The 22799-nt window shown below is 38.6% G+C and overlaps 2 protein-coding genes across 8 annotated transcripts in view; one reads left to right on the plus strand and one right to left on the minus strand.

The window, feature by feature from the left end:
• lmbr1 (limb development membrane protein 1) overlaps positions 1 to 22799 on the plus strand; it is a 76654-nt gene that overhangs the window by 25017 nt on the left and 28838 nt on the right. For 2 of the 3 annotated variants that reach the window (XM_062021637.1, XM_062021638.1), the window contains exons 6-12: positions 325 to 451; positions 521 to 673; positions 3599 to 3663; positions 10120 to 10192; positions 15565 to 15654; positions 18753 to 18829; positions 18977 to 19054. In XM_062021637.1, the coding sequence (XP_061877621.1) occupies positions 325 to 451; positions 521 to 673; positions 3599 to 3663; positions 10120 to 10192; positions 15565 to 15654; positions 18753 to 18829; positions 18977 to 19054 (663 nt within the window). The remainder of the gene's footprint in view (positions 1 to 324; positions 452 to 520; positions 674 to 3598; positions 3664 to 10119; positions 10193 to 15564; positions 15655 to 18752; positions 18830 to 18976; positions 19055 to 22799) is intronic. The other variant, XM_062021639.1, reaches the window with a different exon arrangement.
• The window catches only part of rnf32 (ring finger protein 32), a 282695-nt gene that overhangs the window by 10868 nt on the left and 249028 nt on the right, over positions 1 to 22799 (minus strand). The gene's annotated exons all lie outside the window — the stretch shown is intronic.

Here is a 22799-nt window from a genome sequence, read left to right on the forward strand (position 1 = left end):
AGCTCCTAATCTGCCCCAGATGGGAGGCCTGCTCTTGATCGCAGACAGTAGCTGACCCGGCCGGCTTTCATGCCCCCCTTCTTTTTTCATTTCACCTCTGCCAACGGCCATTAGAGCCGCTTTATAGAGCGCAATATGTGTTTATAAAAAAGCTGTTCAACCCGGGCCTCCGTGGGAGCATTTGTGTCATGTTTGTGCGCTGTGAACGTGTGGCTGGATGGGAGGAAGAGGCACGTCAGGCCAAATAAAAACATGACATCTGATGTTTATGACTTTTCAAATACTTTCTATGATACTGATTGCACTTTGTGTATTGTCTACCAGGGCATTAAGGCGCGCGTTCTAGAGACCTTTGTGATGCTCTTCTTGCTGGCTCTGCTCATCCTGGGGATCGTGTGGGTGGCGTCAGCTCTCATTGACAATGATGCTGCCAGCATGGAGTCGCTCTACGGTACGTTCTCTCTTCCTACTGAATGACACGTTTAGCTTTGATCAGACTAAATGAACATTTCTTTTACAGGGATCAACCTAACGTTTTTATCCATATACTGTAGAAGTGTTTTGTTCCTTTTAATTATAATAAATGGAGAATTTGTCATTGTAGATCTCTGGGAGTTCTACTTACCGTACTTGTACTCCTGTATATCTCTGATGGGAGGACTGCTGTTACTCAGTAAGCCTTTTCCTTACATTTTATCAAGTCAGTATGTGTACATGCACTGAAAAAATCTGACTTATTGCATGAATTGAGGTTGAAAGCAACTGTTTGGAAATCACTTTAACATCTGTTAGTTAGCATTAGATATCTGTTAGCATTAGATAACCTATCATGTTCTTGTCTATCATGTCTATGTGGGACAAGCACACATTTTTATTTTTTTATGCATTCTAACTTGTAAATAAACGCTAGCAAGAGTCAACATTCAATGGAGGTAATGGATTCGCTATATTCCCCCGATAAAGCGCTCTAAAAAACCTCCAAAAACCTCCATCGTTTTATATTCATGCTGTATGTCAGGACCTATGATGTCAGGCCTAATTTTATTTTGTATATTTCTTTATTTCTGTATTAAGTTCCTTTCCTGCGCTTTTATTTTCATTTTACATCCTATTTGCCTTCACCCCACTCTTCTGGCTTGAGCGCTGTCATCCTCACAAGTCCCTGATTGGCAATCTGGACTCATCTGTTTCATGTAGCCAATCAGGCTCCTTTATAAACCAGTCTGCCCTGTACTCAGGGCTCGATCATAGACTCTTGTTTGCTGTTTCTTGTTAGTGCATGTTCACGGTGCACTTCCAAGCTGCACTTTAGCTACTTTGTGTTTTGACATTAAAATAATGTTTACCTGGGCTACGGCTGCCGTCTCTGCATTTTGGTGTTCAAGACCGACATAACCTAACACTTAGTATATACTGTATGTGATAAAGTAACTGGCACATTAATAATAACATGTAATATTTATGTATTTTGGTAATTTTAAGCATATGGCGGCACATTAATTGCACAGACGCATCACAATGTTAGCTATTTCCTACTACTACTACTACTACTACTACTACTACTCAGGGGCAAATAATGATCTGGAACCTTATATTTTTGAATCTGAATATACAGAGGATCAGCTAAAAGTTTTTGAAGGTGAGTGATAAGCAGATCCAGCAAGTAGCACTATTGGTGGGCGCTAAACAAAAAATGAAAACTTTGAACATAATAAAAAAATCACTTTATGATATCTGCTCTCACTGGGATGACGACTGATGGAATGTTTATATCTTATTGTTTTAGATGAAAAAGTAGTCAGTCATCCCGCAAACGGGCGTCTTTGTGTCTTTTGAGTGATCTCCGGGTATAGGATTAATGTCAAAGTTGACCACTTTCTCAGTTTATGGCCACAACATTTTACAATCCAAGTAGGAGACATGATCAATAATCTTGAATTAACCTTTACCAATTCATAGGCTCACTGACTCAGTATGTCAATAGTTTTAGTAGTTAGTTATCTTTCTGTTATCACAGAGCCGCTAAAAGTTGTTCCTCAGCGTTCGTTCGCGCTCTCAATAGCAATATTGCTATTACTTGGTTAATTTTTTAGGTCACAACATGTAAATGGGGTATTGTTAGCGGTTTTTGGATTTTGTATATATTACAAATTAGAATGAATTAAAAAAAGAAAGACATGTGTTCTTGTCTTACATAGGGATTGTGAATGATAGGCAAAATTTAAAAAAAAAAGTGCAGTTCTTCTTTAACATACAACAAGTGCATACAACACTTAAAACCTTATTAAGTTGTACCTTATTAATTTTTCCTTCTTAAAATTATGGAATGGAATGAGCAAAAAACTCAAACAACCAATTAATTTGTTCCGGTTTAAGAAATTGCTCAAACTTAGTGTGTACAAAGTACAGGTATGAACCTTATTGATAAATGAAATCAAAAAATTATGCAACAACCTACTGTTAACTATCTATCCATGTCAACTTTATTATTTATTTATGTTTTGTGTTACAGATTGACTACAGGAAGTGAAGTGTTAACATTTGTTATGACAGTAAAAGTGGTACGGTTAAATTAGCTCTGCTTCCTTCTAATGCTTTTTGGACAAGTTGAAATGTGAAACTGTAAATAAGTATGCATGTTCAAAATAATCTGATAATGTAACCAAAACAAAACGTTACTTGCTAGCTATACCTATAGATAGACATATCTTTGTTTTTTCAACTTTGGGAACAAAGTAAGTGTGAAGGGCAGTGCTCAAAAAAAGTGTATGATATTTATTGAGTACAAAAAGACATTATCAAAAACATGAATGAGAATGCAGTCGACTTGGTGAAGCAGTTAGAGCGTAGTTTACAGCGTATGGAAGCAGGTAATGCTAGCAAGGGATGTAAAATAATATATAAACGGTGGACGTTTATCCATGAAAATATGGGAAAGCTGCCGATGGTTTGTTTGACGGAGGAGGAAAGAAGATATCATAGAAGTCTGCTCTCCAAAGTAAATGCTGTACATCGTTATTACATTACGTCACTATTGTATTCAAAAAGAGTGAAAATAATGTATTTGGTTTGTACAAACAATAACGATGGTACGTAACAAAAATAGTACTGTATATTTCTCTCAATAAATTATATTTTAGTGAGTGACAAGAATGCATAACAATGTAATCTCTAAATTCAATTTGCTCAATTCAGAAAGTTTGTTTTTAAATAGTGACATAGTAATGGTTATTTAATTTTCTATGTCTCTGAGGACCACCATAACCACAGGAAACCAAAGTGGATGTCCTCTAACTACACATTGAAACATTGCAGACTCACCATAGGAGCCGTAGAAAGCTGTTATCTATTTGACCGCTATGAGCATGTAGGATTCTCTTTCTCCATCCACATAGCTAAACAAACTGAAATGACTAAAATCACCCTCTAGTGTTGAGGAGGAACAAAATGTTTGTTCAACAATGGTTGTAAACAAAGACTTCACATTGAAGTGTAAAAATGGAGGGACACAACTATTTTGAGAATGGACTTCAGTGCACGTAAACGTACAGTATGTGGTGTCTTTGGGTATATGTCTCATTTGTTGTTGTTCTTCTAGTGTGCACTCCTGTGGGATTGTCAAGGATGTTCACAGTCATGGGCCAGTTACTTGTCAAACCAACAGTAAGTCATTCATCAGCATTACTGACTCAGTGGAATCTCAAAATTTGGAAGCCTTTTAAACAATATCACCTCTGAAGCCACACAAAATTGAAAATATTAGGGGCTGTCAATTTATTAAAATATTGACTCAATATTTATCGCATTTTGTCTGTAGTTAATTCATAATTATTTGCAGTTAATTAAAGATTGGTCGACATTTTAAGTGTACCTTTTACGGATAATTTTCAAGTTTTTAATACTATAAACATGGGACTGCACAATTTGTTTGCTTAATGCAAATGCTTGTTTATTAAACATGCTTTTGTAAACATCTCAACACAAAATGGAAAAAAACACTCAAAAAATTTCCTCTGCCGGTGTTGTGCCAGATTTTGTATACCCTGCTGCTGGAGCATTCAGAGGGGTGGAACTATACTTCCATGTTTAGATACCAGCTTGGCGCATTAATAACACCAAATGTGGATTGTTACAGTCATGCCTTAATTGTCAGATATTCAGTACGTCACGTGTTATACAAGTTAATCATATTCACATTGCTGCATGATGGTGTCTTAACCTTCTCTATGTTGTTATAAAGTCTAATATTGCTGGGCGATCAGCCTGCTGAACACTCTGTGATTGAAAACTAATAACCACAACCCCTTTCATAATCCTCAACTGATGTTCTCGCATTTATATAGGTAGAAACTAGGGCTGGGCGATATACACTACCGTTCAAAAGTTTGGGGTCACCCAAACAATTTTGTGGAATAGCCTTCATTTCTAAGAACAAGAATAGACTGTCGAGTTTCAGATGAAAGTTCTCTTTTTCTGGCCATTTTGAGCGTTTAATTGACCCCACAAATGTGATGCTCCAGAAACTCAATCTGCTCAAAGGAAGGTCAGTTTTGTAGCTTCTGTAGAGAGCTAAACTGTTTTCAGATGTGTGAACATGATTGCACAAGGGTTTTCTAATCATCAACTAGCCTTCTGAGCCAGAGAGCAAACACATTGTACCATTAGAACACTGGAGTGATAGTTGCTGGAAATGGGCCTCTATACACCTATGTAGATATTGCACCAAAAACCAGACATTTGCAGCTAGAATAGTCATTTACCACATTAGCAATGTATAGAGTGTATTTCTTTAAAGTTAAGACTAGCTTAAAGTTATCTTCATTGAAAAATAAGGACATTTCCATGTGACCCCAAACTTTTGAACGGTAGTGTATCGATATATCGCGGGTTTGTCTCTGTGCGATATAGAAAATTACTATCGTGATATTCGAGTATACGTTCTCACGCAGTTGCTTTTAGCTGCGGGCATTACAGTACAGGCGTTCCTCACTCTTTCTTGTCTCTCCTTCTCACAGAGACTTAAACAAGCGCACCTTATTACATACGTCACATACGTATACGCCCTCGTGAAGTAGAGAGGTAGCAGCATGGGTAACGTTAGCTGTGGTGCGAGTGGTAATACGAGAGAGAGAAGGTGCGAATCTGGTAACAAATGAAGGAAGAATTAATTCCCAAGAAAATCAGCAGGGGGTCCATCGTCTGGCGGTGGTTTGGCTTCAAGTGGGAATATGTCGAACAGATAACCGTAATTTGTCAAGTGTGGGGCAAAAGCGTTGCTACAAAAAGTAGCATTACTGCTAATATGTAGCATCATTTGAAAAGTCACCTGCTAGAGAATGAAGAGTGCTTACTCCGCATGTCAACATCTCCGTTCGGTGCCACACCAACAAAATGCAGAGGCAACCATTTCCACATCAACACCGTATGAAAAAAATAGTCAACAACAGAAGGAGAGAACGTCTGCAGTAACCTACCACATAGCGAAGGACATACACAATTTGATTTCCTATTATGCAGCTCATTTTTATTTGACAGTAATTGAAATATCTTGTGTGACATCATGCACAAAAGTGCACTTTATTTGTTTTAAACTATTATAGTGGCGTTCTGTACAAAAAGTGCACTTTATTTAGTGTTGTTTTGATATGTCGTCTTAGTGACATCATGCACAAAAGTGCACTCATAGCTTGTTTTAAAATGTCTCTGACAATCTTGCACTTTCTGTTTTGGAAATGACATGAATGTTTGCGCCACTGCCTAATAACCGTTTAAAAAATACACTTTTGGTCAATTGACTCAGTTATGATTTCCCTCTCTGCATGAAAGTTTAAAATGAGCATATATTAATGCAGTATAAACAAGAATGTTTTAATGTAGACACATAGAATCATCATACTGCTGTGATTATATGCATCAAGTGTTCATTCAAGGCTAAGGCAAAATATCGAGATATATATCGTGTATCGTGACATGGCCTAAAAATATCGAGATATTAGAAAAAGGCCATATCGCCCAGCCCTAGTAGAAACATCACAGATTACATTACCAAACAACAATCCATATTTTATGTCCTTAATGCGCCAAACTGGTATCTTAACACAGAGGTTTTTTTGGGAGCCATGTTGCTGTCTGCTGTCATTCCATCCCACAGGAAACGTTATGGAATCGTTTGGAAAAATTGGCAGGTGATTCGAAGGAATTGATACACTGTGAACCGGTTTTGAACAAAAAACTTTTTTTGATTCCCATCCCTAGTCAATACTAGTTGTAACATGAATATTTTTTGTAATCAACATTTTTTTGTTTTTGCTATTGTTTAAAAACTCAGGAAATAAGCCCCTGGACACAGGAGGGCTTTGAGGGCAAAAACTAAATTTAAAATCAGAATAAACAATATGAAATAATTTGAATATATAATAGATATTGTTACACAATCATCCTGTGTTTTTGTCTGATTACAATTGTTTTCAATCAAAAATTTAATCATTCAATGATCTTGACCATTTGAAGTATGACCAATACCGCCCCTGTAAATTCATGTTAAGTATCCGAACAGAAGAATAGGTGATTCTTACATTTTAACAGAAGTGTAGAACTATGTTACAACAAAAGTAACTAGATATTAACAATTAATTAGTAAGTATATTGATAAAAGTTTTGAGAAACTAATACAACTGGAGATGATGCAATATGTTACAGCACCAGCAGCCAAATTAGGAGCCTTTGAAACCCGTTTTGAAATGTTTCTATTATCGTTCATACACACAATAATATATATCGTTATCGCAAGAGGCTGCAATATACATCGCAATATAGATTTTAGGCCTAATCGCCCATCCCTACTGTAGATAGAAATGGCATTGTTCCTGTCGAAAGAGCGACCTGCCGGGACTTATGGGCTGGGCTTGCCATCCAATGTACCCTTTCCTTTGTTCATTTTTGCTAGCAATTTTTACCCGCTTGTGGCGCAAAAGCAACTGTAACTCAGCTGCATCTTTCCACACTGTGGGATGGACCGAGGGTAATAAAACTTGTTAAGACGGTATGGGGTAACAATATGAAAATTTCATCCATCCAGCCACGGTAATTGTGATGAAACGGTTGTCATTATTATTGCGATATTGTTGAATGTGCTCAAAAGGTACTGTTTTCACTAAGTTATTTTTCTTTAAATAACTAAAATAAATAGACACACTGTTAGAAAACCCACAATTTTGCATGTTTTGTTTCTTTTGCTTCACTGATAGTCTTTTAGTATTGTACACTACCGTTCAAAAGTTTGGGGTCACATTGAAATGACCTTATTTTTTAAGGAAAAGCACTGTACTTTTCAATGAAGATAACTTTAAACTAGTCTTAACTTTAAAGAAATACACTCTATACATTGCTAATGTGGTAAATGACTATTCTAGCTGCAAATGTCTGGTTTTTGGTGCAATATCTACATAGGTGTATAGAGGCCCATTTCCAGCAACTATCACTCCAGTGTTCTAATGGTACAATGTATTTGCTCATTGGCTCAGAAGGCTAATTGATGATTAGAAAACCCTTGTGCAATCATGTTCACACATCTGAAAACAGTTTAGCTCGTTACAGAAGCTACAAAACTGACCTTCCTTTGAGCAGATTGAGTTTCTGGAGCATCACATTTGTGGGGTCAATTAAACGCTCAAAATGGCCAGAAAAAGAGAACTTTCATCTGAAACTCGACAGTCTATTCTTGTTCTTAGAAATTAAGGCTATTCCACAAAATTGTTTGGGTGACCCCAAACTTTTGAACGGTAGTGTATCTGTTTTCATAGCTGAACTTTTATTGTTTTAAATATTGTTTTTTACTGTGGCACTTTAAGATGTATATAGGTGAAAAGTGTGTGACTGTTATTAATATTTATTATGTGTGGCGGGCATGGTGGCGTTCTACTCTGTTCAGCGGCCCTTGAACGCACCGTAAAAACACCAGCATAGAACGATCACTTTGTTTCAAGCTTGTAGGATCAATGTACACAATGTAAGTTTAGATTACGTTAATGTCTTTTGTTTTCATGTAAGGCTGAAACGACGCGTCGACGTAGTCGACGTCATCGGTTATGTAAATACGTCGACGCCGTTTTTGTGCGTCGACGCGTCGCATAATTACGTCACACTACCGTCATGGCGGAGCGCAAAGCAGACTGTGCAAGCGAGGGGAAAAACGCACGCCAAAAGTCGTCAAAAGTGTGGGAGTATTTCAATACACAGCCTAATAATGTTGTTGTATGCACAGTGTCGAGCGTAAATGGCCTATCATAGCAGCACAACGGCTATGAACGAACATTTGAAAAGAAAACCATCAACCATCAACTAGTCAATCGTCCGCGTTAGCATACGTTGTCATCATTACACAAAAACATGAATGTGTCATTTGTATCTGCTAGGGGTGTAACGTTATGTGTTTTGTATTGAACCGTTTCGGTACGGGGCTTTCGGTTCGGTACGGGGTTGTACCGAACGAGTTTCTAAGCTAAAGCTAACTTTAGCTGCTAAAGTCTTAACAAGTTGCTTTGCTCCTTCTGCGGCTGCCTCTGTCTCAGCACGCAGCATTGTCCCACCCACACAACCATCTGATTGGTACACACGCAGCATTGTCCCACCCATACAACCATCTGATTGGTACACACGCAGCATTGTCCCACCCACACAACCATCTGATTGGTACACACGAAGCATTATCAGCCAATCAGCAGTGCGTATTCAGAGCGCATGTAGTCAGCGCTTCAGCGTGGAGCAGATAGGTGAGCATCAGGCAGCGGACTCTCCCCAAATGATAATAAACACCTCCCAGTCAACTACTAGTAACATCACTATGAGCCCGTTGACCTACTAGAAATTTAAACTGCAGCTCAGCTCACTCGCAGTCCTGGCTTGAGGTGAAGGCTAATTAGCTCTCAGTTCCAGCCACATCGACCCCTTCTGAGCGCCTATTTTCAGCTGCTGGGAATATTGTAAACAAGAAAAGAAGCAAAGCAAGTAGACATGCTAACCTTTCTTCATTACAACTGTTAGTCACTCACTGGAATGAGTAGAATTGGTTATTGTGTACTGTGTTGGACTGGATGTTTATTTTGCACATTTTAAAAGCAATACTTAATGTTTACAGTGCTCCAGAATATTTAGATAGGCACTTTTTTGTATTGATGTTTATCTTTATTTTTGCACATTTTAGCAAATAAGCAATACTTTCACTTTTGTTGAAATGTTTACACTTTTGTTACAGAATATTTCGTTTTGCACTTTTTTGTATTGGATGTTTATCTTAAAGCAAAATAAGCAATACCTTTACTTTTGAAATGCTTATACTATTGCAGAATATTAAGATTTGCACTGGATGTTTACTTTTATATTTGCACATTAAAAAGCAAATAAGCTACTTTTAATTTTGTTAAATGTTAAAAGTTTTAAATGTTTACATTGTTACAGAATATTTTGTCATGTTGTTGTCAATGTTGACTGAGTGGCCATACTTTTTTTTTTGTAAATAAAAGCCATGCCTTTTGAAAAAACTGGCCTACTTTTATTTTTTCATCTTCATTTTAAATAAAATAAAATAAAAAATAATCGGTAAAAGGAAAAATAATCTATAGACGAATCGAAAAAAAATCTATAGATTAACCGATTAATCGAAAAAAATAATCTATAGATTAATCGATAGAAAAATAATCGTTAGCTGCAGCCTTATTTTCATGGTGGCGTTGAAGATAGTGAGCTGGCGCCAGTCAGTCCGTGAGTTTATCAAAGTGCAGTGATCAATCACGGTTTTTTGATAATTGTAATTCAAAACGGTAGTACTAACCCTCAGGAGTTCTACAGCGGTTATCATTGATACAGTTTATCGTTACATCCCTAACTTGTTATAATCGTGTTATCTTTTACAGCCCAAGAAAATATACATGTTACTTAAAAAATGTTTCTACAATCAAATCCAATTCTTGAAGGAGAACTTTAAAAAAGTGAGGCACAAGTCTGAAAGCGTTCTTCCTGCATCCAGCAGGACTACAAATACGTCACCGACTCATTCTCCCATCTGCCATCTCTCCAGTCCCACTTTGGGCCTAATTATAACCCATTTCATGTCCTCTTCAGATCCTGGAGGACCTGGATGAGCAGATTTACTGCATCCATTTGCAAGAGGAAGCCCTTCAGAGGAGATTAAACGGTATGTCTGTCGGAGACGTGTTGGCACATTAAAAGGGAGCGGTGGGGTCTGATGGCCCTTATGGGTGGGATGGAGCCACACTGGTATCAATTAGCAGGCACACACACACACACACTTGACATGGACATGGACATGTCGCTGCCTCCCCATGACAAGAACTATGCTTTAAGTTTGCAAATATTTGAAGCTTTCACTTAAAAACTCTAAACGAATTGTTGCATTTAATGTCAGGCCGGAATGGCTAATGGTATGGAAAATCATCTTTGACGAGAAGGTTTGGCTCACGTCCGTAGTCACTGATTGACTTTTCCACACGGATATTAAAATGAGCGCCCGCTTTGCCCTCTTTGACTTTGCTATCAGGCAAAAAGTCTGAGGAAGTGAGAGAATGGAGAAGGTCTTCTTTTGCCCTGAGCCTGCATTTCCTGTTCATGCCCCCCCCGGTGAAAATTCCTTGTTAACACTGAATAATGTCAAGAAGCAGGAAGTATTTGGGCCACGTTCCAAAACCTACTTTAATATTAAGTCAAGCATGCAACCAAGTGTACAAATGAAGAGGACGAGAGTCTTTTCACACCACGGAGGTAAGGCAGATCAGGCCCTGATAGTGCATGTTTTTAAATACTACGCCAGCCTCCTCCATACAGTGCCACCTGAGCGCCTCATTCCACACTTTGACAGAAAATTTGCAATCTTTTGCTTATCGTGCCTTTCATGTATTCAGGGGCACAAAGGAGAACTTTGGTCATCATCTGGTTGTTCAACACAAAATTTTCAGTCCTGAAGGTGTTTATGTACATATTGTGGACATGCTCACACACTAGCTTCAAAGCATTGGAAGTTTTCTTTCTCCCTTGTAGTTCACGGAAAGTTCAATGGACGCACACCAAAGACTTTGATTCCAAAAGTCAGAAGCGGTGCTGTCGACGAGCATGTGTCTTCTGCATTGTATTCAGCTAAATAATAATGAAGGTGAGGGAGGAGGAAATACCTGAAAGTATTGAGGTGTCTAAGGCATACTCACACTACGCCAATCATACCGGTCTTGGGCCCGCTTTATATCTAAAGGCACATGGCACAATCACCCTTTTTTGGTACGATTGGAAAAGGAGGTCTATGGTCTGGCATAATTCCATGTACATGCCCAGTGTAGTGGAGTACACCTGGGTTGTTTTCGTACGTTGTTGGCTAGAGTTGCGTGATATAGACAATATTCGATATAACGATATAGATTTGGCCGACGATAGAGCTTTTAATACTATTGTGATATTGTGATAATTCATGTTGATGACACATGTTAGCTGTCTCCTGAAAATTTACAGCGTCAAAAAATTTACATGTCCTCAACGCACTATAGCATTCTCGCTAGCGGCTGATGTCAAAAACCAAGGGATTTAAATCAGAGCCAGTACTATAAAATAATTTGAATATTTAAATGATATTGTTAATCAACCATCCTGTGTTTTTGTCTGATTGGAATTGTGATCAAAAATAGAATCATTATATGATCTTGAAAATTTGAAGTATCAGTATCAGCATTGATACTGTAATTACTTTGTATTGGATCGATACCGACATTTGTAGTATTACCCAAAACGTATATAAAGTATCCAAATAACAGAATAATAAGTGCTTTTTACATTTGAACAAAAGTGTAGCAGCGGCAGTTTGGCGGCTCTGACGACAGCTCTTTTTAATCTCTACTGGTTTGTGTAACCTCTGCTTAATAATTAGATTAAATGTGCTTCCATGGCTGTATGTTCTTGTCAACAAACGGGGTATTGTTTGGATGGCATGTTTGTCTCTTCAATCATTGATTTGTTGTTCAATATACCCTCCGAGGCCCGTAGTTATAGCGTGCTGTGCAGTTTGTGTCAAGTTTTAAGGTGGTAAAAAAACAAACATTGTTAAACATGGGGGTTGAGGTGGGCGGGGTTTGGTGATAGCGGGGGTGTATATTGGAGCCCGGAAGAGTTAGGGCTGCAAGGAATTCTGGGTATTTGTTCTGTTGTGTTTATGTTGTGTTACGGTGCGGATGTTCTCCCGAAATGTGTTTGTCATTCTTGTTTGGTGTGGGTTCACAGTGTGGCGCATATTTGTAACAGTGTTAAAAGTTGTTTATACGGCTACCCTTAGTGTGACCTGTATGGCTGTTGACCAAGTATGCCTTGCAGTCACTTACGTGTGTTCGTTGAAGCCGCATACAACATGTGACTGGGCCGGCACCCTGTTTGTATGGAGAAAAAGCAGACGCCAAAGGCAATGCCATCACGGCACGCCCTCAATATTGTTGTCCGGGTAAAAATTGGGAGAAATTCGGGAGATCGGTTTCCCTGGGAGAGTTTCGGGAGGGGCACTGAAATTCGTGAGTCTCCTGGAAAAATCGGGAGGGTTGGCAAGTATGCCCAAAACACTAGTAAGATGGGGCACTAATATCCTGAGGTACTACTGAACTTCTAATGGGAAAAATGTTGATCGTCTTCTGACTAATTACAAATGAAATTTGTGGTACCACTGTAATGCAATATCTTCTTGCTGGTTATTAATGATAACCAACACAATTCATAATAGAAATAAAATACAAAGACTCATAATTATCCAAAACTCTAAAAGTCATAGCACACCTGCTCACCGGCGACTGCATTTGTTTGCATAATAAAGACATGTCATTCAATTAATGCGTTTGTTTCTCTCGCATGTTATTAAAAGGCAGCCAAAGGAGTGATGGGACAGGAAAACATGTCGGGGGGGTAAATGATCAGTGTGAAGAGAGGAAGGGGGAATATGCACCTATGTCCTTTGCTGTATGAATGGAGTTCAACAGGTTGTGTTATGGAAATGAGAGTGCATGGATGTAGTGTTACGTGTTGTCCTTGTAGGACCCTGACATGCAGACAACAGCACTGGTGTCCAGATGCTCTGCGGCACCACGACCTTGCCAGAGCCACCGTTGTCTCAGCGCGCTCTTTTGCATATTTGCCAGTGACGTCATTGTAAGAAAGGTTAGAGAGGGTACGTGGCTTTGCTGGCTGCCACAAGCCTCACTCAGCATCTCTGCCTCGCTGTAACTCAGTGTGCCAGCAGAAGAGAAGGCAGGATATATTTAACTTCAGTCAGCGGTGACGTCACTTATGATACTGCAGTTGACATGCTGCCAAGGCTCCATTACTGCTTCTATCAAGTCATGATACTGTCCTTTGTTTCGTCTACTTCACATGATGTATTTGCTATTAAGTGCATCATATCTGTCACATCAATTGATCTACCGGCTGACTTGTGAAGCACACAAATAACACACCAGTTCCCTTGGGAATGAGCTGGTTGGTGAGCTTGTCCCTGACATTTTTTTTAAATTTAAGCCAATGGATGTTGTTTTTCTCTTCCGACAAGGTGAAACAAATCTGAATATGTAGGCTGTTAACTTTGAGGTGTAACGGTACACAATAATCACAGTTTGGTAGCTCAGTTAAAGGTCATGGTTCTGTCCTTACTGGCATAAAAATGTATTTCATCCATTTGACTGGGGTCCTTAATTGGCTCTAGTGTACAATATGTGGTAACATATTAAGTCATTTATGGTTGTATTATTTTCTCAAAATGATAATTAATGTACTTGCTAATTTACTGTTCATATCTGGTTACTTTCTGTTTTAACATGGTTCTATCTACACTTTTGTTAAAATGTAATAAACACTTATTCTTCGGTTGTTTGGATACTTTACATTAGTTTTGGGCGATATTATATTGCGTATCGATTCGATACCAAGTAGTTACAGGGGCAGTATTGGTGATACCAATGTTGATCATTCATAATTTCAATATCATCAAATGATAAAAAGGTTTTATCACAATTATAATCGAAGACAGTTTAGTGGTGTAACAATGCTAGGATCCACATGAGAGTGCGGAAATATGACCATATCACATCAATTCTCAAATCCCTTCACTGGCTTCCTGTTCCACTCAGGGTTGAATACAAAGTCTCCCTACTAACCCACCAGTGCCTCCATGGTAATGCCCCCCTCTACCACAAAGAACTACTCACCCCCAAATCCTCCACACGACACCTCCGCTCCGGACAGGCTAACCTCCTCCAACCTCCTAGGACAAAGCTATGAACAATGGGAGAACGGGCTTTCTGCTCCGCCGCTCCCAGTCTGTGGAACGCTCTCCCTGACCACCTGAGGGCACCACAGACTGTTGATGCTTTTAAAAAAGGCTTAAAAACCCTTCTTTTTAAAAAAGCTTTTTTTTAGATATATGCATACTAGTTCTAGCTATTAGGCTGTTCTAATTTATAATTTTTTATTTATTTTTATTATCTTTTAATTTAATTTTTTTAATACACTGTAGCACTTTGAGGTTGTTTGCTCAATGTCAAGTGCTTTTTACAAATACAATCTATTATTATTATTATTATCAATGGAATGTGTTTATTATATCATACTATTTGCTCTGATTTAAACACTTTGGTTTTTGCCCTGTGTGCCCTAATGGGACTTATTTCCTGAGTTTGTAAACATTACCAAAAAAAACTAAAGATTTTTTGAGAGTAAAAAATATTGATCTAACCATTGAGTATCTACCTAATACTATACTACTTGGTATCGTTAATGTTGATATTTTTATCAATCCGCCCTCCTTTGTTCACATTCAAGAGTTCTAGCTTGCGGTTAGCATATCCTCCTACGGTGTGTCGTGTAACACGTTTAGCTATTCCTCGTCTTCCAGTGAAGATACCTGTGTTTATTTGCCGCCATGGAAGCGAGGATTACTGACTAGAAGTGGCTTTGCACTGTGGAGGGACGTTAGCCACTAGCAAGAATGTTACATTGCATTGAGGACGCATTTGTTTGCTTGTCGCTGTCAAAATTGCGGCACACAGTTAGAATGTGTCAGAACATGCATTATCACGATAGTATCTAAAGCGCTATCGTTGGCCAAAGCTATATAATTTACAACAAAAGCAAAACCTACTCCTGGTTCCCATTTAATTTTTTAAAGTTTTGCCCTTAAAGCCTTCCTGTACTTACTCCCCGACTTTGTAAACTGATTTTGTCATAAGAACAACAAAAATATCAATGTAATCACTTTAGTATTGTTTATATAACTGACACTGTACTAAGTATTGGTACTATGGAGATGTGGATCGATCACCCATATTTTACATTGAAACTGTAGTGGTTAGCGTCTTGTGTGTTAGATGTGTAGCATTCCTTGTCCTCTCATCCTGAAGTGATAATGATACTTAAAATAAATGCTTTTACGCCATGGAGAGGAGAATTACTTATGGATGGCCGTTAGCCACACTGAGACAACGCGCCGGTTGCATCTTGCTCCCAATTCTAGCTGGTGTTTTTCTTCTTCTTCAGGATCATCCACAGGCACATATGCCAGAGGAGGCTTTGCCCATCAGCTCAGTAAAGAACTGGATAGTATCCGAAATGTGAGAAATAAACTTGGTAAGTATTTGCATGGTGTTTTGTCTTAAGAATCAAATTTATATTTGCTTCCCAAGAAGCATTTTGACATATTGCTGACAGACAGGCCCTTTTTGCCCGTCTGCTTTTATTTCTTCATTTGGACTTGGACCAGAACTGCCTGATAATTTTTCATCCATTTTAGGGTATTATAAATGAGGCCTGAGGCTTTTGGGGAGCAGGGCGGGGGTTGAGGAGGGGCATATAGGCACTTAGGATATTGGACAAGAAGCAAACTTTATGTTGTATCGAGCCTTTTAGTGATGTCATTAATTTAGAAGGATGGCGCTTATAAAGTGCAGCTGGCAAACTTGTCGAGCAGGCAGGGCGGCTGCACTTTGAGAAGGAGGACTAACAAGGTTGGAAATTGAGTGGATTCAGGGACCCCCTGGTCATCACATACACTCCACTACACATGCCACTGTCCATCACAAGCTAATATTATACAGTACATAGAAATATATCATCCACATACTGTGTATATACTGCAGTTTTAGGGTGCGACAATACAGGTAACCCACGGTACGGCCACGCTTGATTTATTTACAGACATAATCTTTTTTACATTATTGCTTCTTTTATTAATATTAGAGTCCGTTCTGCAAAAAGTGAACACCTAGAAGCGTAGATTTAAAAAAATAGTTTTTTCTTCTGATTAATTCAGGTAAATTACATTTCACAGGTATTTTTTTGACATTTAAGTGGCAAGAAACTTGATCCATCCATCCATCCATCCATTTTCTACCGCTTATCCCTTTCGGGGTAGCTGGAGCCTATCTCAGCTGCATTCGGGCGGAAGGCGAGGTACACCCTGGACAAGTCGCCACCTCATCACAGGGCCAACACAGATAGACAGACAACAGTCACACTCACGTTCACACACGAGGGCCAATTTAGTGTTGCCAGTCAACCTATCCCCAGGTGCATGTCCACTTTCTGTAAAATTGCAATACATGGAAACGGATCATTTGAATTGTTTTGTATTGACTCAGTTTTTCAAAGTAATTTTTACTACCATCTAGTGTACAACTTGTATTTAAAGCTGCATTATAAATTTATCAGTGAACTATGTTGAATATCACAGTATCATCAGATCTCATTACTGTATCGTATCGTGACTCAAATATTGTGATACTTATCGTACCGTGCAGTCCTTGCCAATATGCAGCTATATGTGTATATATATATATATATATATATATATATATATATATATATATATATATATATATATATATATATGTATATATATATATATATATATATATATGTATATATATATATATATATATATATATATATGTGTATATAGGGATGATGTTTGATAAGGAATTATCGAGTTCGAGCCTATTATCGAATCCTCTTATCGAACCGATTCCTTATCGATTCTCTTATCGAGTCCAGATAGGTTGTTGTATATGGAAAAAAACACACAATATTTGGTTTAACAAAAGCTCACTTTTATTATATAATAAAAAAATAAAATCTAATAAATAAATATTGACTGTTACCCACCTAAAAAAATAAAATAAAATAAATAAATATTGACTGTTGTTACCCAAAGTATATTAAGTGGGATTTTTCAGAGAAACAAATATATACAGTAACACAAAAACAACCTGTCTCTGTGATCACAATAGGTGTATAAATAATAATATAGTGTTAAATAAAATCAGTCCCTTGGGCACAAAACTGAAAATAATACAGCTCTCCAAAAAGTGCACTTCTGCTGCTATTTGACATAACTGTTTGTTATGATGCTTTGACATTTTTGCACTTTATTTCTTTATTCAAAGAAAATTCTATGAAAAGAAAAGTTGTTTGCAAATGTGGTTACAATGCTAAAAAATGAAAAGTTAAAGCTAAAAAAAGAAATACACTTTATTGAGTTAACATTATTTCTTTATAGGGGGAAAAATGTTATGAGCTAGAGATTATAACAACTACACTACCCAGCATGCAACGGGAGTTACGAGCATGCGCATTAGCCCCGAAAAGTGTTGCATGTTGCCACGCTGTGAAAGTAAACGTCAAGAACTCAGCCAACACGCCTCGTCTGCATTATTTATAATTAGACAGACAACACATATACAGTGTGATTTTGTTTTGTTTACAAGGAAAGAAAAACAAAAGTTAAAAAAGGGAGATGTGTTGTATATATATGTATGTGCTGCGGTTGTTTTAAGAACGTTGCGACAGCTGCCGTAAAGGAGGTGCGTTGCTAGCCTGGTTGCTATGTTTCCGGTTCGTCGTAAAAGTGTTCGTCATGTGTTTGTACCCTGCTCAAATCTCTCTGTAAAGTTATTCGATGGATTATAGCTTTTGTTTTGAACTTTATTACACCTTGGAGCGCTTTTTCCCGTCCATTGTTTTCCTGCTTTCGCTATCTGCGCCTAATGACTGAGCTACATGACGTCAATTCTTGTGATGTCCCACGGAGCATTTCTGGTCGGAACGGGATTCGAATAAATAATCAACTCTTTTCCTTTACTATAGTGGTCTCGATAACAGGTACCGGTTCTCAAAAAGGGATTCGAGTCCGAGGACTCGGTTCTTTTCTTATCAAACAACCGGGAAAACCGGTTTCGAGTATCATCCCTATGTATATATATAAACATATATATACATAGCTATATATTTATATAGTTATAAATGATGGTTTCATATTATATATAACAGTTTTGACGTATTATGTAATGATGATGACTGCCGCTAATTATAGAGGAAGAGGTTCATTTTTGAAGAAAATAGCCGAGGGGAGTGACTGTGATGAGAGGATGAGAGGAGTGTGTGTTTGGTACACAAAACTACGATATGATATGTTGGGGTTGTAAGTGAAGGCCTCAGGCTGAAGCTTGAATTGATTAATTATCTACACTGGCAAGTAACAAGGAGTAATTTAGTAGCTATCACCTTTAAAATGCGTTGTAATGCAACACTTGCTCAAGCTATTGCCATCTTATAGAAAATATGCTTTGCATATGTTGGCTGAATTTTGAATGTAGCTTTTGCATTGTCTGGCGCGTGTGTACCTAATGCTGTGGCCCTATATTGGTGTAGACATGTCATGTCTTTTCCAGAAAGGAGAAAGCGAGCTTCAGGTTGGGAGAAGAACTTGTTGTATCCCATGGTGATGCTGATCCTGCTGGCAGGAACGGTGGGTGAGCTAGCAGCTGTTTACTCATGACCAGTCTGGGTTAGAACCAGTGTGTGTTTAATGGCTGTTCAGGATGCTCGTTAATAGCCAGCAACAATAATCAAATGGGATGTGTTTGTTTACTGACAGTCTTCCTCTTGTCCTCAGACAATCTCAGTTCTTTTGGTGGCTCTCAACATCCTCTACCTTCTCGTAGATGAGACTGCCATGCCCAAAGGATCCACGGTAATCCTGCTCTCTAACTCAAGCATAACATAAGTGTTTCTACACACACACACACACACTATCTGACCTGCCATGTTCTCCGTAGACATAAATCAAATTCCGGATATGCTCAGGTGCACGGTTGGAAGAAAAGGCCCGAGCAGATGTTAATCAGGGCCCCAACTTGTGTTCCCCTGGCTTTTGTTTTGGAAGCTCATTGAAAGTCGCGTCACAGTAGATGCAAAAGGAGCGCGCGGCATGTCTCAAGTGCACAAGGCTCTTCCTCCCTCGTGCTGAGGCTCACATGCAATGTGTTTGAAACTCTCCTTATCTCCACGCATCGACACTCGCAGAGCTGTGTGTGTGTGAGTGTGTGTGTGTGCATTCTTGACTCAACCAGGGCTACATCGTGCATCTTATTCCGGCCTCGTTTCGTATATACATATATATATATATATGTATAGCCTATTATTTGTGCACTATTGACAAATGATGTGCCGAAAACTTGACCACCGGAAAAAGACTTTGATCCCCAAAAACCGTGCTAAATCAGATTAGAAAAGTATTGAAATACATTTTGGTACCGGTACCAAAACAACTTTAGTTGTAGTTCTAGAGTGTTTATTAGTAGTCAGCGAGAAGGTATATTTTTGACGTGCGTAATTGTAAACAGAGGTCACACCACTGAAAGTATAATACCTAGGGCGCGAAGAGTTGCCAAATGGGAAACGTTTTCGGAGTTCTTTGCATGCATGGTATAGAATTTTATTTTATGACATTTTCAGTGATAATAATGTGAGTAAAGTATGTGTCAAAAAGACAGCCAAAGGAGGTTGGTAGATGAGAATACATCTAAAGGTAAAAAATATACTGTATAAATGCACTGAATTGCAGGAAATTTAGTCTTGATTTTCAAAATTTATTTCGGGTTTTGTGCAGATATAAATGTTCATCTTTTTTCTCAATTTTCCTTTTTTACCCCTCAAAGGGTGCACACATACAAAATCCACTTCCTCCTGTTCATTCCTGGCATTTCTATTGATTGGTTTAGGACTAGATTCAGTGTTTCCCATAAACTGCCAAGATACCTGTGGCGGTGGGGGCGTGGCTATGGGCGTGGTCACCATGACATCATCGAGTAATTTGCATAATTTACTACAATGATATGATTTTCTCTAAAAAGGCTCAAAAAATGTATACTTACTAATTAATAATAACAGTTTTGTTTTAAACGTCCATCCATCCCTCCATCCATTTTACAATATAATTACAACACTTTATGTACATATTTATATACATATTTGAACAATAAGTTATTCACTGAAATATATTTATTAATTGTAGTTCTTACAAAAAATATATCTTATAAAATATAAAAGCTAAAATGTCTCTTAAAGCTCTGCCCCTTTAATTAGTGCATACTAAATAATTTAACTTTAGCCTACTACTACAACCATATTATTTACCAGCAACATAAAGTGAAACAGAGGCAGAGGTGTCCTGCCACAGTCCGTAACAAATAAACAGAAAACAGTAGTGGTCAAATACAAATAAGGCAACAAGAGAAGTATCCTACACTTGTCTTTTGTAAAGTAAAGGCATCTACATCAACTATATGATTTGCCTGAGAAGCTGGACAGGACAAAAAAAAATACAATTTATTTTTATTTTTTTAAATTTTATTTGTGGCGGACGTAATTCTTTCGTGGCGGGCCGCCACAAATAAATGAATGTGTGGGAAACACTGAGATTGCTGCCACTACATGCTGTTTAAAGCACTAGGAACAGAAAATAGTCTTCCTCAAGGAGTACCCACACAGCCTAACTCTTAGTCCTTAAGAAAAGACGCCATAGTGCATCTTTGCAGCTCGGGTAGACAACTCCTACTGGGAGGACAAAATGATGCGAGGAAGTGTCCGTCATGACGTGGAGCAGCAGAGACTGTGGGAAAGTCAAATGTTGAGTGGGGAGGACACAATGGATTTGCCCTGTCAATGTTTGCCTTCCCTTCCCTGCTAAGCATGCTGAGCAGCACAGCATGGAAGTGCTGCGACACCATGATGATGACGATGAAGAGGGCAAGCAGGTGCAGTAGGTTGAGGAAAAAAAGCAAAGCCTGGGGGGGGCGGAGGCGAGCCAAAAGCTTGTTTTACATGCACGAAGAGGGACTAATAAAAGTCAGTACTTTCTTAAGTGGACGATAAGTCCAAACGCTTTAGTGATGCATTGCTGACTGTGACGTCACAAATTGTTTGCTGACGCACAGGAGTTTCGTAGTTGGATCCGAAATGTTACATGGTAAAAATCTACGGCGTTGTTTTAGTTTTATAAGAGAGCAAAGCGAATGGCAAGTAAATTATTCTCTTTGGCGACTTTCTACCTCAAATAAAAAGGCTAAAACACTGAGATGAACAAATACACAGGGCAGAGATTGGATGGTTTAGTGAGGTCATCGTATTGGCCTCGTTGCTGGCAGAGTGACAAGAAGACAATCAAACTGGACTATCTAGATTCAACTCTATTGTTTTGGCAACCACATTTCCAGGAAGTTAAGACTTGCCCCTTCACTATTTGTCTTATTTTGTATATTACAGAGAACCACCGTCCTCTATAGTAGACATTTGACTTTGGTGTATTTATCTTGTCAGAGGATCGCTCTGCTGTTTTTCAGCTAGTCAAAGATCGTCTCTATGGCTTCGTTCACACTGCAGGGTCGGATGTCCAATGGGTCCAGGTCGCATATGGGCAGAAAAATTGCAACTGACCTGCGGTTTGTAAGCACCCTAGTGTTTTTAAAAATCTGCTGCTGCAAAAAGTTTTTTGAACTGAACTTGTGGGCCACCAGTTGAATAGCCCGAATGATGAAAAAGAGAGGACCTCAGATGGAATCTTGAGAAAACACTACCGTATTTTTCGGATTATAAGTCGCAGTTTTTTTTCATAGTTTGGCCGTGGGTGCGACTTATACTCAGGAGCGACTTTACATTACCGTAAAATATCAAATAATATTATTTATCTAATTTACGGAACAGACGAAGCAAATGTCAGCAATCGTCACACACACCTCAACCAATAAGAATTCGGCGGGGGAGGGTCATGGCAGAAGTGCATTGTGGTTCATGGGATGCTAACTGCTATATGCTACTGCCGTAGCTATTAAAGTGGATCATATCAACATTGGCGGTAACTTATAAAAACTGAGAAGGGCTGAACAAAAATGGCACCGAAAAGGAAATCATGTACTGCAGATTACAAACTGGACGTAGTGAATTATGCAGCAGAGAACGGCGATCGGGCAGCAGAAAGAAAGGGCGCTAGCGGCACATACCAGGAGCGACAACGAGGAAGAAGATTTTGTGGGATTTAGCGATTAGGAGTGACAGATTGTTTGGTGAACGTATAGCATGTTCTATATGTTATAGTTATTTGAATGACTCTTACCATAATATGTTACGTTAACATACCAGGCACGTTCTCAGTTGGTTATTTATGCCTCATATAACGTACACTTATTCAGCCTGTTGTTCACTATTCTTTATTTATTTTAAATTGCCTTTCAAATGTCTATTCTTGGTGTTGGATTTTATCAAATAAATTTCCCCCAAAAATGCGACTTATACTCCAGTGCGACTTATATAGGGACGGCGTGCCAGCAATCAGAGTGTTGCTGGTTACTGGGGTTCAATCCCCACCTTCTACCTTCCTAGTCACGTCCGTTGTGTCCTTGGGCAAGACACTTCACCCTTTGCCTCTGATGGCTGCTGGT

Source organism: Entelurus aequoreus, linkage group LG15 (assembly GCF_033978785.1).
Source record: "Entelurus aequoreus isolate RoL-2023_Sb linkage group LG15, RoL_Eaeq_v1.1, whole genome shotgun sequence".
Taxonomy (NCBI): domain Eukaryota; kingdom Metazoa; phylum Chordata; class Actinopteri; order Syngnathiformes; family Syngnathidae; genus Entelurus; species Entelurus aequoreus.